This window comes from Barbus barbus (assembly GCF_936440315.1).
Source record: "Barbus barbus genome assembly, chromosome: 24".
Lineage (NCBI taxonomy): Eukaryota > Metazoa > Chordata > Actinopteri > Cypriniformes > Cyprinidae > Barbus > Barbus barbus.
Window position 1 is genome coordinate 3,788,711 of NC_136752.1, and position 18,607 is coordinate 3,807,317.

The 18,607-nt window shown below is 39.9% G+C and overlaps 1 protein-coding gene across 1 annotated transcript; it reads left to right on the top strand.

Moving 5' to 3' along the window:
* Positions 1-1,959: 1,959 nt before the first annotated feature.
* gabrr1 (gamma-aminobutyric acid type A receptor subunit rho1) lies at positions 1,960-16,364 on the top strand (the record flags this gene model as incomplete). The annotated part of the gene is made up of 10 exons (XM_079375362.1): positions 1,960-2,057; positions 2,958-3,008; positions 3,410-3,516; positions 8,808-8,875; positions 9,158-9,381; positions 11,589-11,671; positions 11,827-11,967; positions 13,485-13,637; positions 13,762-13,958; positions 16,065-16,364. 10 exons carry the CDS (start codon positions 1,960-1,962, stop codon positions 16,362-16,364), a joined length of 1,422 nt encoding a protein of 473 aa, XP_079231488.1.
* Between the last annotated feature and the right edge of the window lie 2,243 nt (positions 16,365-18,607).

Here is an 18,607-nt window from a genome sequence, read left to right on the forward strand (position 1 = left end):
CAAGGATTAAAGGACACCTCAGAGATGAAACACACACCTACAAACACCTGCAGTGTTAGAGCCTCATTTTTTTCAAATATTAAAGATAGCTACATGACATTAAATTCCTTGGCCAGTCTCCACACTGACTATAACCAACTAATTGCATAATAGCCTGTTATGGAAGTAACTCCAACTGAACTCAAACTCTTTATAAATAAAAGGGAAAAATACAAATCTAAATTTGTCCAGACAAAAACACAAATGAAGCCAGACTACAGCCAAATGAACTGAAAACAAAAACGGCTCATGGTAGAAGCTAGAACAACAACAAGGTAGATATCATGAAGCTATAGGATTCTGACTATAGGTATAGGATCATTCAGTATCCCGTGAACACTGGTAAATGTAGGACGTGACTGCTGAAGACACTGTTAAATTGGGTTGTGCTTTTTATGATTGTTGGTCAAGAATTTGAATGTTTGTATTCAAACAAACTGCCCTTTATAACAGCAAAGCATTAGCATCAGCCCTGGACAATGTCACAATCACAGGGCACTCTTAATGGAATTAGACTGATCAATGGAGAAATCTTTCAGCTGATCCATTAGAACAAATGTGTTTAAACAGTATAGACATGCATGTGAATTCTGATGGAAAACAAGTTTTAGCATGCAGCACGTTAAATGTATATATTTTACCAAGCAGCCAAAAACGGCTTATGATCTTTGCAAGAGTTAAATAAAGAGAGGTTTGACTAAATTAATTATATTAATGTATATGTACCTATTACATGCATCTCTCATGTCGTGGCATGTTTATAGAAGCTTCAGTAATTGAATATGCATAAAATTATTAGTTATTTTTAAAACAATGTATCTAGACATTCTGGAGTTGAATGGCATTTGTTTAATATTTAATTCAATAATTTGAACCTCTTTTGCAAAAGCGTTAGGCATGCTGATGCAAAATACTGTGAAAGGGAATAATAAACTGGAATCAGATTGTAAGGATACTAGCCTATGGTATTTATTCAGCACAGAAATTAAACCAGTGAAAGATTTGCACACATTCATTCTTTATTATGGCTGTTTTCCACATTTTGGAATGAAAGTAAATTAATAAAAAAAATACAACAAAGCAGTTATTGGAGTTAAAGCAGGTAAACAGGTGAAGAAGAAAAAAAAAAACTTTTTAGTATGGATTCCAGCTCTGTTTGCTCTGGACTTTAGTAATGAAGGAGGAGCAGAAACATAGACACTTATTGTTTTTATTATGTTAAAAATAAAAATTCGATATAAGCCTTATACCGAACCCCCCCCCCCCCCCCCCCCCCAATCAAGTAAAAATCAAATCCATCAAATAAAATCTAAATTTATTTGTTTTATTATTATTATTTTGTATATATATTTTTTTAGTTTGTTTTTTTGTAAAGAAATTCACATAGGTAGAAGTTCATTTCTAGCATTTTAATTTCAAGGTTCAAGAAAGCACGATCTTATATGATCGTCAAAAACAAATTTAATAAACTCTCTCCAGTCTTTTGACTGCTGTTTTCGATTTATACTCACATTTATTGAATGAATATTCAATATGAATATTTTTTGTCAAAATGTTTAATTTTAACGCCTTTAAAAAATCGTTCAGAAATACATTAGAACAATGCTGAGTGACTATACCACTCGATTATGTAAGTGTAATTCAGATAGCACGTACTACTTACCGAACATTACATAATATACAGCCAGCAAATGTCTGTTTCACCCTCTAACCTGCGAAAGCTCCTCCTGGATGCGAGAAAGGCTGCAGCAGAAGCAGATCTGACCTTCACATTAATGCAGATTAAACGCATCTGAGTGAGCGGTGCATGGCACGTCCTCACAGGCTGCACCGTGGCAGTGGGTCGTCTTTAAGAGTCCTCCAGTGCTGTTTCAATCAGTTTTAACGGGGTTTGCGTGGCTGTAGGTTGATGTGGGCATCATGCACGCTGATGTCTGCTTTCTGCTTTGCGCGTGTTTTTTCTCCACTGGAGCGCTGCAGCTGCGCGGACAGGTGCTTCAGACGTGCAGCCAAACCAGGTGAGTGCATCACCTCACTCATGCATTCAACCATTCAGAAAATAAATAAATAACTGAAGAAGAGAAGGTGTATGGGATGTCAATATGCCGTTATGATGAGTGCTGCACGAATTATAGGTGTTTTATTAACAACTCTTTTTTTTCTGTGCCATAGTCGCGATGTTTATAAAGTAAATATCGGAAAGAAACAATCTATAACACAATATATTGTAATACAAAAAAAGTGCAAAATGTAGCCTTCTTTAAATAAACGTAGCTGAATTCATGCAGAGAGTACCATTCTATAAAATATAAATGCAACTTTTTAAAACATATATAACAATGAAGCATGACATAATGAATCATGTAGTGTGTCACTGATCATGAGAAATCCTTTGTACTGGTGGTCAGGTTTCCTTGTTTCTGATAAAACACACAAGATGCTGTTTGGAACATTCTCAAAATAAGTGACCCTGGACCACAGGGTTTACTAAATTCACTAAATATCTTCATGGAACATGATCTTTTCTTAATATCCTAATGATTTTTGGCATACAAGAAAAATCAATAATTTTGACCCATACAATGTATTTTTGGCTATTGCTACAAATATACCCCAGCGACTTCAGACTGCTTTCGTGCTCCAGGGTCACATATGATCATCAGTACTAGCATCATTAAAGCAAAAGAGGGAAAGAACAAACACAAAGACATTTTATTTTTCCACACATTGTTACATTGATTAATTTTGATGTTGTATTTATGAAGAACAGAATATTCATGATGGATCTTCCCTTAATATAAAACCAATATGCTTGCTATTTATTTATTCATCATAGTCATTAAAGTGCCTAATTGGTTTGCTGACTTGTTGTTGTTATGCTCTGATATCTAATAATGTCAAATCCTGCATCCTATCAGATCCAAACGAGAAACCACCAGAACAGAGAGAGAAGCAAGTAAACCTGGCAGGTAGTACAAATATACAGCTCATTTAATTTGTTCACCTTTTAAAAAATATAATATCTATATAACCATACATGCTAAGATTTGTGAGAGGTCTCCGTTTCAAGCTCCCTGTTGCAGCTTGATGAATTAACGTTATAATAATAGAAAAGTGATTTTTCAACAGCTACTGTATGATGTCATGCAAAAATGAAGTGCTTTTTAAATGTAATTATAAGAAAAAAAACTATTTCGCAACCAATACTTCCTAATAATACCCTACTAATGTAGTATTATATATTCATTTAAATATTTGATTTGGTTTTGTCAATTTTCTGTGTTTCAAATATATCAATTAACCAATCAACCAATTCTGTTTGCATTGGAACTGTTTTGACATTTTTTTGTGACCTCTTTGTGTTTAACAGCACTTTACTAATGAGAAGTCCAGATGTCACAAAAGCTCCCGTTACGAAGTCAGAACAGCTCCTCAAGTTAGATGACCATGACTTCACCATGAGGCCTGGCTTTGGAGGTAAGATGAGAAGAATGCATTGAGCCCAAAACACATGAGCTAGGAAGCACTTTTGAAGAGTTTCCAGGCTCTTCATGTGATGGTCTATGCAGAAAAGTCTTCTGGGCAGTCGTCTAAAACAGTATATGTATTCTAGTTGAATTATTTTAATCATAACAGATATAAATAATAAAGCTTATTGTTGGTTATGCTAAAGAACATATAAAATAATACATAATTGTAATCATTTAATTTGATTGTTGCATTTATGTTAAATCAAAATAAATCAACGATTACTTTATTTTGTTGTTGTTGATTTCTGCTTGCTCTTAGCATTACTTTATTGGCTTTATTTGTGGTGCATATGGATTAATATTCAGTCTATTTTTTTTTTATCATTAATGCATTAATGACCGATATGAAATACCAGCAGATCTTAATAAACACCACAAGACTCAGATTTGTGTAGGATTTGAACTGACATCACAGGCAATCAGCTTTACATAAGCTCAGGCCAGATTATGACTGATTTACTGTGGCTCTGTGCCACGAGCATTCACTTATCTGCCCGTATCTTCACTAAAGTTCACACCAACTGTAAATACTACAGTCAGATCAAACTCAGAATAAGGGTTATGAAAATATTGTCCTATGGTGCAGAAAGGACATTTCTCAAGTTTCATGCACGTTTTTACACTGCTGAGTGCTAAACAAGGACATGCAGATTTACTAGAACATGACAGAAATTTTAATAGCTTGCATTTAAGCTAATCTTCTATATAAAATGCTGTTGAAGTATGCTAAGAAATGGACAGGTAAATCACCTTATAATTACAAAAACCTTTATTGTGGTACTTAAAAAATGTGACTGGACGGTCAATTACAAAAAGGTAAATTTTATTTTTTGAGTGTTTTGTTTTGTGTACCATTCCTTTTTATTTTTAGATAATGTAACAGATGCTTACAAGTAAAGTTTTTTATCTGTTCTGAAGGGTTATGATCATAAATCTTTATGTTACGTGTACGTCATGTAACATTTAGGCTGTGAACAGCCATATTGTAACATGCGATTATATGGCAGTCAATCAGCTGCTCCAAGTTGATCTAGATGATTGATCAGATGGACTAGCAGCTGCTGGAGCCGAGGTTAATCTTGTTGTGTTAATCTTGGTGTTCAGCTTTACTGACTCTTACTCAGTCTCACCCCGGCATCCTTGCCAAATCCCTGGCCTCTGACCATCATGGCCTCCTAATCATCCCCCTACACTAATTGGCTTCATCACTCTGTCTCCTCTCAATAAGCTGGTGTGTGGTGGGTGTTCTGGCACAATATGGCTGCCGTCACATCATCCAGGTGGATGCTGCACATTGGTGGTGGTTGAGGAGATCCCCCCCCTCCCCCTCCCTTCAATGTAAAGCGCTTTGAGTACCCAGAAAAGCGCTATATAAATGTAACTAATTATTATTATTATTATTATTATTATCCTGGAGGGCCACCGTCCTGTAGAGTTTAGCACTTGCTCCAACATACCTTTGTAGTGATGCTGAAGACCTTGATTAGCGGGTTCATTAGCTGGAGCTAAACTCTGCTGGAAAGTAGACCTCCTTGTGCAAGACTGGACATCCTTGTCGTAGACCTTGTGTCACGAATCTGGTCCATGCACTTCCGTTTACTCACCACCAGAGGTCACCCGCTCACCACATGGACTTTCACACTACACAGCACATTGGACTCCATTTCCCACCATCCATTGCACTCACTAATCACTCACAGCTGTTCACACTGATCACGCCCACACCTGAGAACCATCTCGCAATCACCATCACCCAAACACACACTATTTAAGCCTGGGACTTGCTCTTGCTTGCTGCCGAGTATTGTTAGCCTAGTCTGCATACCAAGCGTTCTCTGTTCATAGTTTTCCTCGTTGTTTTCCTGTGTTTTGATTCCTGCCCATGTTTTTGGATTATTCTCTCTGCCTTGCCCTGTCTGGATTTGGTACGCCGATCGTCGACCCACGCTTGCTCCACGGATTGCTCTGTCTTGCCTCTGCCATACCTGTTTGCTGTCTCTCGACCCTGCCTGTATGACCATGTCTTTTAATAAAGCTTCGCAAATGGATCCGCACGTCTTACGTCTCATCACTCCCGTAACAGAATACTCGGCCCAACATGGATCCAGCAGCTTTTCTGACGAACTTCGGTCAGGTATGGATGTAGCCTTCTTATTATTGACTTCAAAGAGCCAAGTCAAGCCACAGCCTGTGTTAAGAAGCCAGAGTCTGCTCACGTCATGCCTGCCAAGCCAGAGTCTGCTCACGTCATGCCTGCCAAGCCAGAGTCTGCTCACGTCATGCCTGCCAAGCCAGAGTCTGCTCACGTCATGCCTGCCAAGCCAGAGTCTGCTCACGTCTCAGTGCTCCAGCCAGAGTCACACCACGTCTCAGTGCTCCAGCCAGAGTCACACCACGTCTCAGTGCTCCAGCCAGAGTCACACCACGTCTCCGCCGAGCTGCCAGAGGCTGTTCCCACAGATTCAAGGTCAGTCCTTCGAGTTCTGATATCCAGTGTGATGGACCCACCACTGATGTCGGTGCGAGTAGCTGGCATTCCCAGGGCCTCAACCCTGGCTGTTACAGAGACTGTTCCCCTGACCTCGGTGCTTCCCGTTATGGCGGTCGCCATTTTGAGTGTGTGGGCTGCACACTGTGCTCCTGAGGCCTCTCCTGTCCACGAGTCTGTTCCTGAGGTCTCTCCTGTTCACGAGTCTGCTCCAGTGCCTCCAGAGGTGGCGGCTTCGGCTGCAGAACCTCTCGAAGTGGTGGCACCTACACCCGAATCCCGAGAATACAGTTCTCAAACTACGACCAGGAGAGCCGATCCCGAATCCCGAGAATCCTGTTCTCCAGTCACGGCCAGGAGTGCCATTCCCGATCCCCAAGTGTCCGCTCCTCCAGAGCGCCCCAAAGAGGCCGTCTGTGAACTCATGCCCTGTCCTGTCATGGCTAAAGAGGCCGTCTGCAAATCCTTGCCCTGCCCTTTCACGGCTATGGAGGCCGTCTGTGAACTCACGCCCTGTCCTGTCACGGCCAAAGAGGCCGTCTGTGAACTGACGCCCTGTCCTGTTACGGCCATAGAGACCGTCTACGAACTCTTGACCTGCCCTGTCACGGCCCCTGGGACCATGGGGACTCTCTCTGTGTTGTCTGTCTCTGTTCTCCCTGTGGTGTCTGTCTCTGTTTCCCTCAAATCCCTGATCCTGCCATGGCTTCCTGAGCAGTCTGCTCTACCGTGGAGATCCTCTGCCCTGTCTACTCCACACTGGTGGGCTCTGGCTCTGTCTGCTCCGCGGTGGTGGTCAGCTGTCTGGCTCTGGGGGTCTCCTGCTCCGCCCAGGTGCGCTCTGGTCCCGTCCTGCCCTGCCACGGCTCCTGAGACCATGAAGGCTCTCCCTGTGTTGTCTGTCTCTGCTCTCTCTGTGTTTTCTGTCCTTGTTCTCCCCAGATCCCAGTCTCTGTCATGGGTTCCTGCCCTGTCTGCCTCCCTGTGGTGGTCCTCTGCTCGGGTCTGGTGGTCATCTGCTCTGCCGTGGTGGTCCACTGCTCCGCCCTGGTGGGCTCTGGTCTCGCCTGCTCCGCCCTGGTGGGCCCTGGTGTGCTCCCGTGCCGTCTGCTCCGCCCTGGTGTGCTCCCGTGCCGTCTGCTCCGCCCTGGTGTGCTCCCATGCCGTCTGCTCCGCCCTGGTGTGCTCCTGTGCCGTCTGCTCCGCCCTGGCCTCTGGCTCCGCCCTGGTTTCCTGTTCTGCCTCAGTCTCCGGTCTTCCCACTTCCTCACGGACCTGGCCCTCCATCCCTCCCCCTGTTCCGCCTCCGCTCCACCGCCCTCCTGGATTGTTTAGGAGCGTCTGGAAGCCGCTCTTTGGGGGGGGGCTATGTCACGAATCTGGTCCATGCACTTCCGTTTACTACCCACCAGAGGTCACCCGCTCACCACATGGACTTTCACACTACACAGCACATTGGACTCCATTTCCCACCATCCATTGCACTCACTAATCACTCACAGCTGTTCACACTGATCACGCCCACACCTGAGAACCATCTCGCAATCACCATCACCCAAACACACACTATTTAAGCCTGGGACTTGCTCTTGCTTGCTGCCGAGTATTGTTAGCCAAGTCTGCATACCAAGCTTTCTCTGTTCATAGTTTTCCTCGTTGTTTTCCTGTGTTTTGATTCCTGCCCGTGTTTTTGGATTATTCTCTCTGCCTTGCCCTCTCTGGATTTGGTACGCCGATCGTCGACCCACGCTTGCTCCACGGATTGCTCTGTCTTGCCTCTGCCATACCTGTTTGCTGTCTCTCGACCCTGCCTGTATGACCATGTCTTTTAATAAAGCTTCGCAAATGGATCCGCACGTCTTACGTCTCGTCACTCCCGTAACACCTTGATTACCCTGGTTTGGTATGATGCTATGGGGTGGTAAACCACCTTGGACTAATAACAAATCAATTAACATGTTCCAAAAACTGGCCTGACCACCTTAATCCGATGTGGCATGCATCCAGATGAGCACAGACCTACTTTATCAAAAGCTTTTGCTTAGCTCACGCTAATGTTATTGAAGTGGTTAATGAATGCATAGACTTGTTGAGTAGTTATATGATGATGCTAAAAATAACATTATTTTGTCCATCCATCCAAGAGGACATCTCCAACAATAGTGCTTCCTGAATGTCAAGGGATTCTAACATCTAGTCCTAGTAAATATATATTGTGTATTTGGTGTAATGCAATGTGTTTACGTGGTTTAAAGTTCAAAAACACATTATTTTCCACATACCGTCCATTATTGTTGCTCCTCTCTGCCCTGCCTTTCTGAAACGCACCGATTTTTACAAAGCTTAAGGTCATTGTACACTGAGTCTGAAATTTTCGCATGCGTTTTGCCATTTTTTCGTATTCCCCATCCTTTCCTATCAAAATGCATGTTACCGATGCGAAAACGCAGAAAATCAAACCTGATCCAAATCTTTATTTGACGGACGAAGGTTTCGGAGGCAGTGTGCTAACGTGATTGACACAATGTGAGGTTGTATTTATTTTTTAACGTGCCAAAAGTTTGGACTCAGTGTGCAATAACCTTAGTCTTTGCAACTTTACGGATCTTATATATGCATGAACAGCTCGTAACACTCCAAAGACAAACAACAAGTTTAAACTTTAACTTTTCGCATCAAGTTTAAATCTATCAAATTTTTACAATGAGTGCATTGTAAGACTGCTTAAAGCTTATTTTTCTTCATTTCAGGGCCTGCAATACCTGTGGGTGTTGATGTTCAGCTTGAGAGTCTGGACACCATCTCTGAAGTAGATATGGTAGGAGACTGACATGTGTCTATGTAAATATGACTTGCATATTTCAGAGTGCATCATAAATGCATGAGTGCTATGATGAGCTTTTCCACTCTGAGATTGTGCCACAGGATTTGGATTAGGGCAAATGCTCAAATTCACCACCCAGTAACGTTTCCAAGCACCCTAGATGTGTTGACAAATAGTCAGTTTTTTTCTTATATAGAGGCCTCTTAGGATAGAAATGAGGCTATTGTTTAAACTGCTTATGTTAAGACGAATGAATGATTGGATTGTTTGCTTCAGGACTTCACCATGACCCTGTACCTGAGACATTACTGGAAGGATGAGCGACTGTCCTTTCCCAGCAACACCAACCAGAGCATGACCTTTGATGGCCGGCTGGTGAAGAAAATCTGGGTACCTGACATATTTTTTGTCCACTCCAAACGATCCTTCATTCATGACACCACCACGGAGAACGTCATGCTCCGAGTGCATCCTGATGGAAAAGTGCTGTACAGCTTGAGGCAAGTGTCACAGATTACTCACACCCACATACATTCTCAGGATCGTACCACGTTACATCCAGATTTGCTGTAGATGTATGACAGAGAGACTCAGAGACTCAGATTTGCCCAATAAACAAAAATATCAAATTTTTCAATCAAAGCTCTTTGATATAAACCAACAGTCACTTTTTTGCATTTAGTAACTCCCTGTTTGCTATTACATTTTTGGTTGACCAAGATCTGTCATCTCTAGGAGGCGCTGATCCTGGTTGGTTTTTGCTCTAGATGGAAAGTGTGGATTAATATGTGGGAATCTGTGGGATTAATGCAAGCCACATGTAGATTCAGATACAAAGCTGGCTCATTGGTGAGTTTTAATCTCAGAGCCCTCCCACACCCAGTCTGTTGGACAAAATGACTTTATTCTTCTATGTACAGCTCGATTTACAATCTATAAGTCAATCTGTTATGTCAAGGCCAGCTCCTCCCTACACCAGATGGCTGATCTGTAGGGTTTTGCTATCTACAGTGCATTCAGAAAGGATTCTAACCCCCTCAGTTTTTCATAGTTTGTTATCATGCAGGCTTGAGCTAAAATTCCATAAGATGAATTCCAATGAGTGGGTTCATAATGTAAGAGCTTGTGGTCTGGGAGGGACAAGTCTTTCTGTTTCTTGAAAGCATTGGTTATCTGGTGAATGCAGATATGGGTTTCCAAAGCCTTGACAGCACTGCAGACATCTTGTTTACTCCCAATGCTTCGTTCACAGCAAAGTGGAGATTGTGCCCAAAACATGGATTTTTTTCTTCTTCCATTTTTCTCCAAATTCTTCTTCAAAGGCTTCTTAGCTGTGTGATGTGTGTGTATGTGTGTGTTATCTCCACAACAGCCAAGACACCATGATTGCAGTTTTCATGATTTATTTATGCACTGCATAGTTCTCTTCATGTCCTCAGATCAGTTGTGCAACAGTTTCTCTCAGATATGCTAGATTATGAGGTGTTTCATTATAGATGTAAAGAATTTATGTGTGCATTAAATAATTTTGACTTGAAAGCAAATGGTTGAAGTTAAACTGTTATAGTATTTGCTAGAATATTTCTTTATATCAGTTTTCTTGTTGCAGGTTTTGTCATATCTAAATGCCTCTGAAAAGATCGGTGGGGTCATGTTCATCCTCAGCATGATGCTGTGAAAGCATAATAGAGATTTGTGTAATAAGTGAGTGGCTGACTGTAATCATTTATTCAGTAATTATGAGTCATTAAATCACCAGTTAAAAATCATTTAAATGTCATAAGATGCATTTCCTATATATCGGCAATGGAGGCTGGATCTGCAGAAGTAAGGTAATGACAAGTCATTAAAGCTTTTATTAAAGCTGCCTGCATTCTCCACTAGCAATAGTATCTACATTGAGTCAATAAGGGACATACAATGAGATGTTTTAGCATGGTGGCGTTCTTTACTAAAGAATATACAGGTGAGGAAAAGTGAGGAGTATGCTCAGAAAGTTGCTAAAGAGAAAAATGGGGGACTTCCAGGGCTTGCAGTGTAAGGACATGTGTGCAATGGGAGCTACTTCCTGGGATTAGACAGACAATGACAGCAAGTCACCAATCTTTAATTTTCAACCTGTGTTTGTGGGGTTCTGCTTGATGAAAGGAATTGCTGTCAAGTGCTCTTGATCATGCAGCTCCATCCAGGTGTGTGTGTGTCACTGATTGTGGGTTTCAAGAAAAGAAATCCTTGGTTTGTGCAAAGATGAATTAGTGCAAACCTAATGACATAGCATTCTATCACCAGCCTTTTATCGTGGTACAGTGGTAGCTCCATTATTTTGTTTGGGGAGTTATGTAGTATCTCCACCTCAATCCTGATCCTTGGCCTGAAATGGAAGTTATTGACCTAAGTTAATGTCTTTTTCTGAACGTTTTTGAGAAGTGTTTCTTGCATATTTCGCAACACTTTCATAGTAAAATGTCCTGTGATTGGTGCTTAAATTGTGTTCAGTTTTATCCAAAACAGATACTGTTGTTCGTACTGTGGCAGTCCTGAAACTGCCACTAAAGGTTAATGCCCTATTACATACCACCTACCGCCTATTACAGCCCCCTTAGTATAATCATTTTCAATTGAAACTGCTAAAATAAAGGAGACATACTGTATATCTATATTGTGGATTTGTGACACAATTTTTAATTACTCCAAACACATTCAACAGGGTTACAGTCACAGCGATGTGCAATATGGATCTCAGTCACTTTCCCCTGGACACCCAGACATGCTCACTGGAGATTGAGAGCTGTGAGTCTAAACACAACACAACTGGTGTAAACATTTTCATGACTGAATTGAACAACAGTAATGTGAGATAATTTTGAGTAAAGCAGTATATTCTGTGTTTATTTTGTCTTTTAGTGTTAGTGAGTTCATATGTATTTGTGTTATTTTGTTTGGAGATGCCTATACTGACGACGACCTTATGCTGTACTGGAAGAGAGGAAACAAATCTCTGCAGACGGATGAGAAGATCTCTCTGTCTCAGTTCCTCATTCAGGAGTTTCACACCACCACAAAACTAGCCTTCTACAGCAGCACAGGTACTGTATGTGACCATGTGTCATTACCATCCTCTGTGTTGTCTTGTGTAATTTAAGTCATGTTAACAATTACTTGAAGAATATGTTATGACTTCAAAACAATATTAATATGCTGGTAGATTGTTCGGTAGCTCACGGAGTACGGAGATGTACTTGAGAGGTGAGGAGCGCCGCTTTGAATCCCATGTAACTACGGTTCGATAGAACAGTTCAAATCTGCATAATATAAGGAAGTTCAAACAGCATGCGTAAAATGTGTTTTTATATCAGTTTTGCATTTGTCAACACTATCGGGTAGGTTTAGGGTTGGGTTTGGTGTAGGGCATATTTCCAGTACGATAGAGCGTTAATTTTTAGTGACAGTCACCGGATATTTGAGTTCTGAACTGCCGCAATACATACCTGAAGCAACGTAATAAAAACACAGCAATACGTACCTATATCAACGTAATAAAAACGTGCCATGGTTTACGTATTGAACACCTGTTTTAGCGCCACTTAGTGGACATTTCTCTTTCAAACTGCGGCGAAACGTGCAGTAAGATACGTAAAAACGGTCTCGCTAAAAAGTGCACCCAGGTACGTTTATGCCATGAGTCTAAGTTGCCTAAACCAGCTAATCAAGGCCTTACTAGACACTTTCAGGCTTGTGTGTAGGAGCTAAACTTTACAGTGGCCCTCGACGAACAGGACTGGACACCCATGACTAATGATTTAACTTAAAATTATTTTACTGTTTATAGTTGACAGTGAAAATCAAAATGGGATGCTTTGCAAAAACAAGAAAAACGTCACATTGGCACCACTCTAATAGTGGTAAAACATCACTTTTTTTAAAGTGGGCATGACCCTGTGTACTTTCTAAATGCTTCTTACTGATTTACAATTCATCCATTCATATGTTTCCTTTTTTTTTCTTATAGTTTTTTTTAAATCAAAATATCATAATTGGATCTTGTGGTATAAAATGACAGATTGCTATCTGGTGAGGGATTCTCCAATCATTTGGTCCACTTGAATAGGCCCCTTCCATACTTTTCTTTTCTTGATAATCTGTCTCACTTTAATATATTTCACAACATTGAAGATTTGATTCTACTTTCTTTGCATCACCAATTTAAGTATAATTCTTAGTATAATTACATATTGCTTACTTCAAACTGAATTCAAATATAGTAAATATTAATACTAATAACAAGCTATTTATTGAAAGATCAGCATCAAGGCAAGAATGTTCTACAATAAACTGCTATAGATGTTCAAACTTGCTTGTTTTTGAGTTTATTCAATCTCTAGCAGGGATATTCAGTTCTGTTCCTGCAGGGCCACAACCTGGAGAGTTTGGCTCCAACTCCAGTTAATTAAGGTCTTGAGTATTACTTGATTATCACAGGCAGATCTGTTTGATTAAGGTTCCCTCCAGGAGCAGAATTCAATAACCCTGCTGTACACCTTGATCCCTGGTGCTTTGTAATGACTAAAACTGGCTAGGTTTTTCTCTTCAATCTTCTCTGCAGGTTGGTACAATCGTCTTTACATCAACTTCACTCTGCGTCGTCATATCTTCTTCTTCCTGCTTCAGACGTACTTTCCTGCCACTCTGATGGTCATGCTGTCATGGGTGTCCTTCTGGATCGACCGGCGAGCTGTTCCTGCACGGGTTCCTCTGGGTGAGGTGTTTCAAATGAATTGTGTAATTGCATCTTGCTGCAAACAACTGCAGCATGTGTCAGTGCATCATTTCATTACTCTGCATAAAACTGCAATAAACTGATCAACCTGATCTCTTTGTAGGCATCACAACGGTGCTCACCATGTCCACCATAATCACCGGCGTGAACGCCTCCATGCCCAGAGTCTCCTACATCAAAGCTGTGGACATTTATCTGTGGGTCAGCTTCGTCTTTGTCTTCCTGTCTGTGATCGAGTACGCCGCTGTCAATTACCTGTCCACTCTGCAGGAGCGCAAAGAGAGGACGCAAAGCAACAGGGTAAGCTATAACAGTTTAGTTATCATTAATTAAGATGTACTTCTTCTGTGGTTAATACAGCATTTTAGCAAGGCCATAAACATAATAGACATTAAGGGATCACTATAGAGAAACCCATTTCATTGACTACCAAAAGTTTAGCTGGGAGCATTAATTTATTGATTGAGTGAACAAGACCCAAAGAAGTCATGAATGTAATATAATAGTGAAAATAGTAAATGCTAATAAAAGTATTTAGTATTAATTTAGTACAGTACAAATTGTAAAAGTAATAATTCAAAAACAATACCCAAAAAAAGATTGTTTTTGAACTTTCATGTAGTGTACAGTCACACAGCATCGTCTTTTAGTTTCAATCTTTCTGAAAATCCTGTGCCTTGTTTGTAAATTATTCCGCGGTAAAATGAAGTGAACAACCAAGTTCTTACTGACGTGGTCTGGATCTTTATTAAAAATTAAGTTCATTCACACTTTCCTAATGTTCAGAAAGAAGGGAACACAATTACTGTTTTTCCACAGCTTGGCACTGCACAGTGTCTTGTTGCCTTCGGAGCATCTTTACATTTACATTCAGTCATTTAGCAGACGCTTTTATCCAAAGCAACTAACAAATGAGGACAATGGAAGCAAACAAAATCAACAAAAGAGCAATGATATGTGAAAAATCTCAGTTAGCCTAACGCAGTACAAGATTTTTTTAAATTATATAATAAATAAAAATAAAATAGATAGAATAGAAAAGAATAGAGCAAGCTAGTGTTAGAGACCTTTTTTGCTTTTTGTTAATTATATAATAAATAAAAAGAAAACAAATAGATAGAATACTAAAAGAATAGAGAAGCTAGTGTTATTTTTTTATTTTTTTTACCATATGGTTTCTGCATATACCTGCACTTTCTCCTCTCTCCTAAACACTACATGCGTGAATCAATGGGCGGGGCTAAACAGGCAGCGCTTTAGAATCGGTGGACAGGGTTAAACAGGCAGTGCTTTAGAATCGGTGGGCGGGGCTAAACAGGCAGTGCTTTAGAATCGGTGGGCGGGGCTAAACAGGCAGTGCTTCAGAATCGGTGGGCGGGGTTAAACAGGCAGTGCTTCAGAATCGGTGGACGGGGTTAAACAGGCAGCGCTTTAGAATCGGTGGACGGGGTTAAACAGGCAGAGCTTTAGAATCGGTGGACGGGGTTAAACAGGCAGAGCTTTAGAATCGGTGGGCGGGGCTAAACAGGCAGAGCTTTAGAATCGGTGGACGGGGTTAAACAGGCAGTGCTTTAGAATCGGTGGACGGGGTTAAACAGGCAGAGCTTTAGAATCGGTGGACGGGGTTAAACAGGCAGAGCTTTAGAATCGGTGGGCGGGGCTAAACAGGCAGAGCTTTAGAATCGGTGGACGGGGTTAAACAGGCAGAGCTTTAGAATCGGTGGACGGGGTTAAACAGGCAGAGCTTTAGAATCGGTGGACGGGGTTAAACAGGCAGAGCTTTAGAATCGGTGGACGGGGTTAAACAGGCAGAGCTTTAGAATCGGTGGACGGAGTTAAACAGGCAGAGCTTTAGAATCGGTGGGCGGGGCTAAACAGGCAGTGCTTTAGAATCGGTGGGTGGGGCTAAACAGGCAGTGCTTTAGAATCGGTGGGTGGGGCTAAACAGGCAGTGCTTTAGAATCGGTGGGCGGGGTTAAACAGGCAGTGCTTTAAGAATCGGTGGACGGGGTTAAACAGGCAGTGCTTTAGAATCGGTGGGCGGGTATAAACAGGCAGTGCTTTAGAATCGGTGGGCGGGGCTAAACAGGCAGTGCTTTAGAATCAGTGGGCGGGGCTAAACAGGAACCAATGTAGAAGCAGGTGTTGATCTTCTTCTGTGGAGGGGGTGCTTATCCACACTATTACATCATAGAGTAGAACATTCCACAAGCTGTCGTTTTGGCAGACTGCCATCAATATAAGCTGTTTTTAAACTAACAAGAAAGTTTTAAGTTCTTAAACTTACAGGATGTTTTTACAGTACAATTACCTCTTATGTCAAAATATCTATGGAATTTTGATTTCTCAGTTCATGACCCCTTTAAATTCAGATTGTTACAAGTAATATGTGATTGTGTTATGCAGCAGTTGCCGTGTACGTGTGGAATGACCCATCCTGGTCAGATGATGATGAGCAACAGCTACAGCGACATGGACATGATGAACACAGGGAACTACGGCATGTCGGAGCTGAACGGAGACAAACAGGAGCAGTTCCTGGTTCATCTGGTCCTGGATAATGAGCAGGGAGCTCAAAGACCTGCTGTAAGCTCAAGCAGCAGCTTATTTATAGACACTCATGCCATAGACAAATACTCACGGGTCATCTTCCCTGGAGCTTACACGCTCTTCAACATCATATACTGGTCCATCTACTCACAATGACTGCTGCTCCTTTACATTATATGACATTTGTGTAAGTTTTGGAAATACAGATTACCTTTGAAAATCTGTTTCTTTTTTATTACGCTTGCTTCTTAGCAATAAATGAATACTTATGACTTATGTGGGCAGTTGACATGATGCACTGGTTTTCTCTCCTCAAAGAAAAGGTTTATTTTTTCATTTTTCTTATATATTTTAATCTGTAGGCTGAATAGCAAAGAACATAGATTTTGTCAATAAATATCAAATTACTTATTCAGATTTGTTTAGCAGTTTCAAGTAAAATGTGTAAATTGTACTGATGTGATTGTCCACCGCATGAACTTTGAAATACAGAAACTTATCAAAATGAGCAACATAGATCAAAATATTATTTAAATACAACATAATTGTTATTATTACAGTATTATTTACAGCGGATTCTTTTTCTTCTTTTTTTTTTTTTTTTTTTTTTAAATGAGTGGTCTTGCATTTTTCGATCCTGAAAAATTGGAAAAAAAATGAAAGAAAATAAAACAGTGGAGTGACTCAAAAAATCAATTTTAATCTCTTGGGAACCTTGAAAATATTGCAAATCAGGGAAGATGGATTTTGCCCTTTGCCCCCATACAATTGATTAAATCTGTAATATTTATGTGGAATAAATTTAAAGTTTATTTATTCATTCATATAGTTTCGTACACTAACATTATAGATCTTCAGCATGTTTAAGCATAAAATACAGTATGTTTGACCTGTTTGTGTTGATGCAGCATATTGGCATTATGTGTCATGATCTGATCATGTGTCGAAATAGCTGAATAAACTTAATAGTAAAACAAGTAATAAACAACTTTTTTCTAGCTGTATTAAAATGACTGTGCATATTATTTACGTTACTGAGTGAATATTATTTTATGGACTACATGGAATATTTGTACTTTATTCATTTTTAAGACCTCAAAACCACTGAAATGAAAAGGCAAAAATATGATTTAAAAAGCGAAAAGTCATGTCATGTTTAATTGCTTACTGTTTCTTTGTAATTATTCATAGAATTTGCTCATTTCTGAGTGCTAACCCTATGCCATGTTCAGTGCAGATTAGATTGCAAGAAAAAAAAAAACCTTGAGGTGTTTGTAGCATGTGGCTGACAGCATTTCAGAAAGTTTCACATTTCAAGGTAAACATGTCTTTAAAGAAGACATTTAGAATTAATTTTAAGAAATATTTTACTTATGCTAAAACAAGAAGTGAATTTTTACTAATAGAAAGTACTTTTCAGATTTTTTCCACCAAGACATTAAAAACTATATTGATGATGTGCTAAAATTAAGTGCATTATAAATCAGTAATTTAATACAATAAATTAAAAAGTTAAGGTGGTAAATCATTTTTATGCTTTGTATTTGAATTTGTATTGTCCAGTCAGTTCTCGTTCTGTTACAGGAAGCATTTCATATGTTCTTCAAATGAGATATTTTTATTAATATATTTATGCATTATAGATCAAGACATTAATACAATAAATTATTGTACATTATATGAACTTTTGGTTGAAGATTTTCTTGAATTTTCTTGAGTAGTGTAAAATACAGTGTTGTTGCAAAATAAAGTTTTGCCTGACCACATTGCTCACATGAAACAGCGTATTATCTTGTTTTAAAGCTTAAGCTTTTATTTGACAAACGTACAACACAAGTCAAGTCAAGTCGCTTTTATTTATAAAGCTTTATGCAACACAGATTTTCAAAGCAGCCTCATAGTAATAAACAGAAAAAATAACAGAATCAATGATGCAAGCGTCATCAAATATGAGAAAAATTCTGTAAAGCAGCTTTACAAAAGCCAGGTGTCATTATTCAGCTCGAGTTAGTTCAATGTTGATTCAGACCAGTTCAATAACAGTGTTGATTTGTCAATTATGAAACAAACTGGATTCAGCTAAAAAGCAGCTCTAGAGAAGAAAATAGTCTTTATTCAGCTCAATTCACTTCAGTCTCCTCATCCGATAACAGTCACATTAATAATACATTAATTTTATTGAATATTTAGTGTCTTTTAAACCCCAACTGAGCAAGCCAAAGATGAAAGTGACAAGGAACCCAAACTCTTTGGTGACAGAAACAGAAACCAGGCTCAGTCGGGGGACCAGTCTTCTTCTGGCCTAAATGAATGATGATTTATGAATCTAGGATGTAATAATAGTAATAGTAATAGTAATTTTACTTGTCACATACATAATTTTACAGAGTATAACCAGC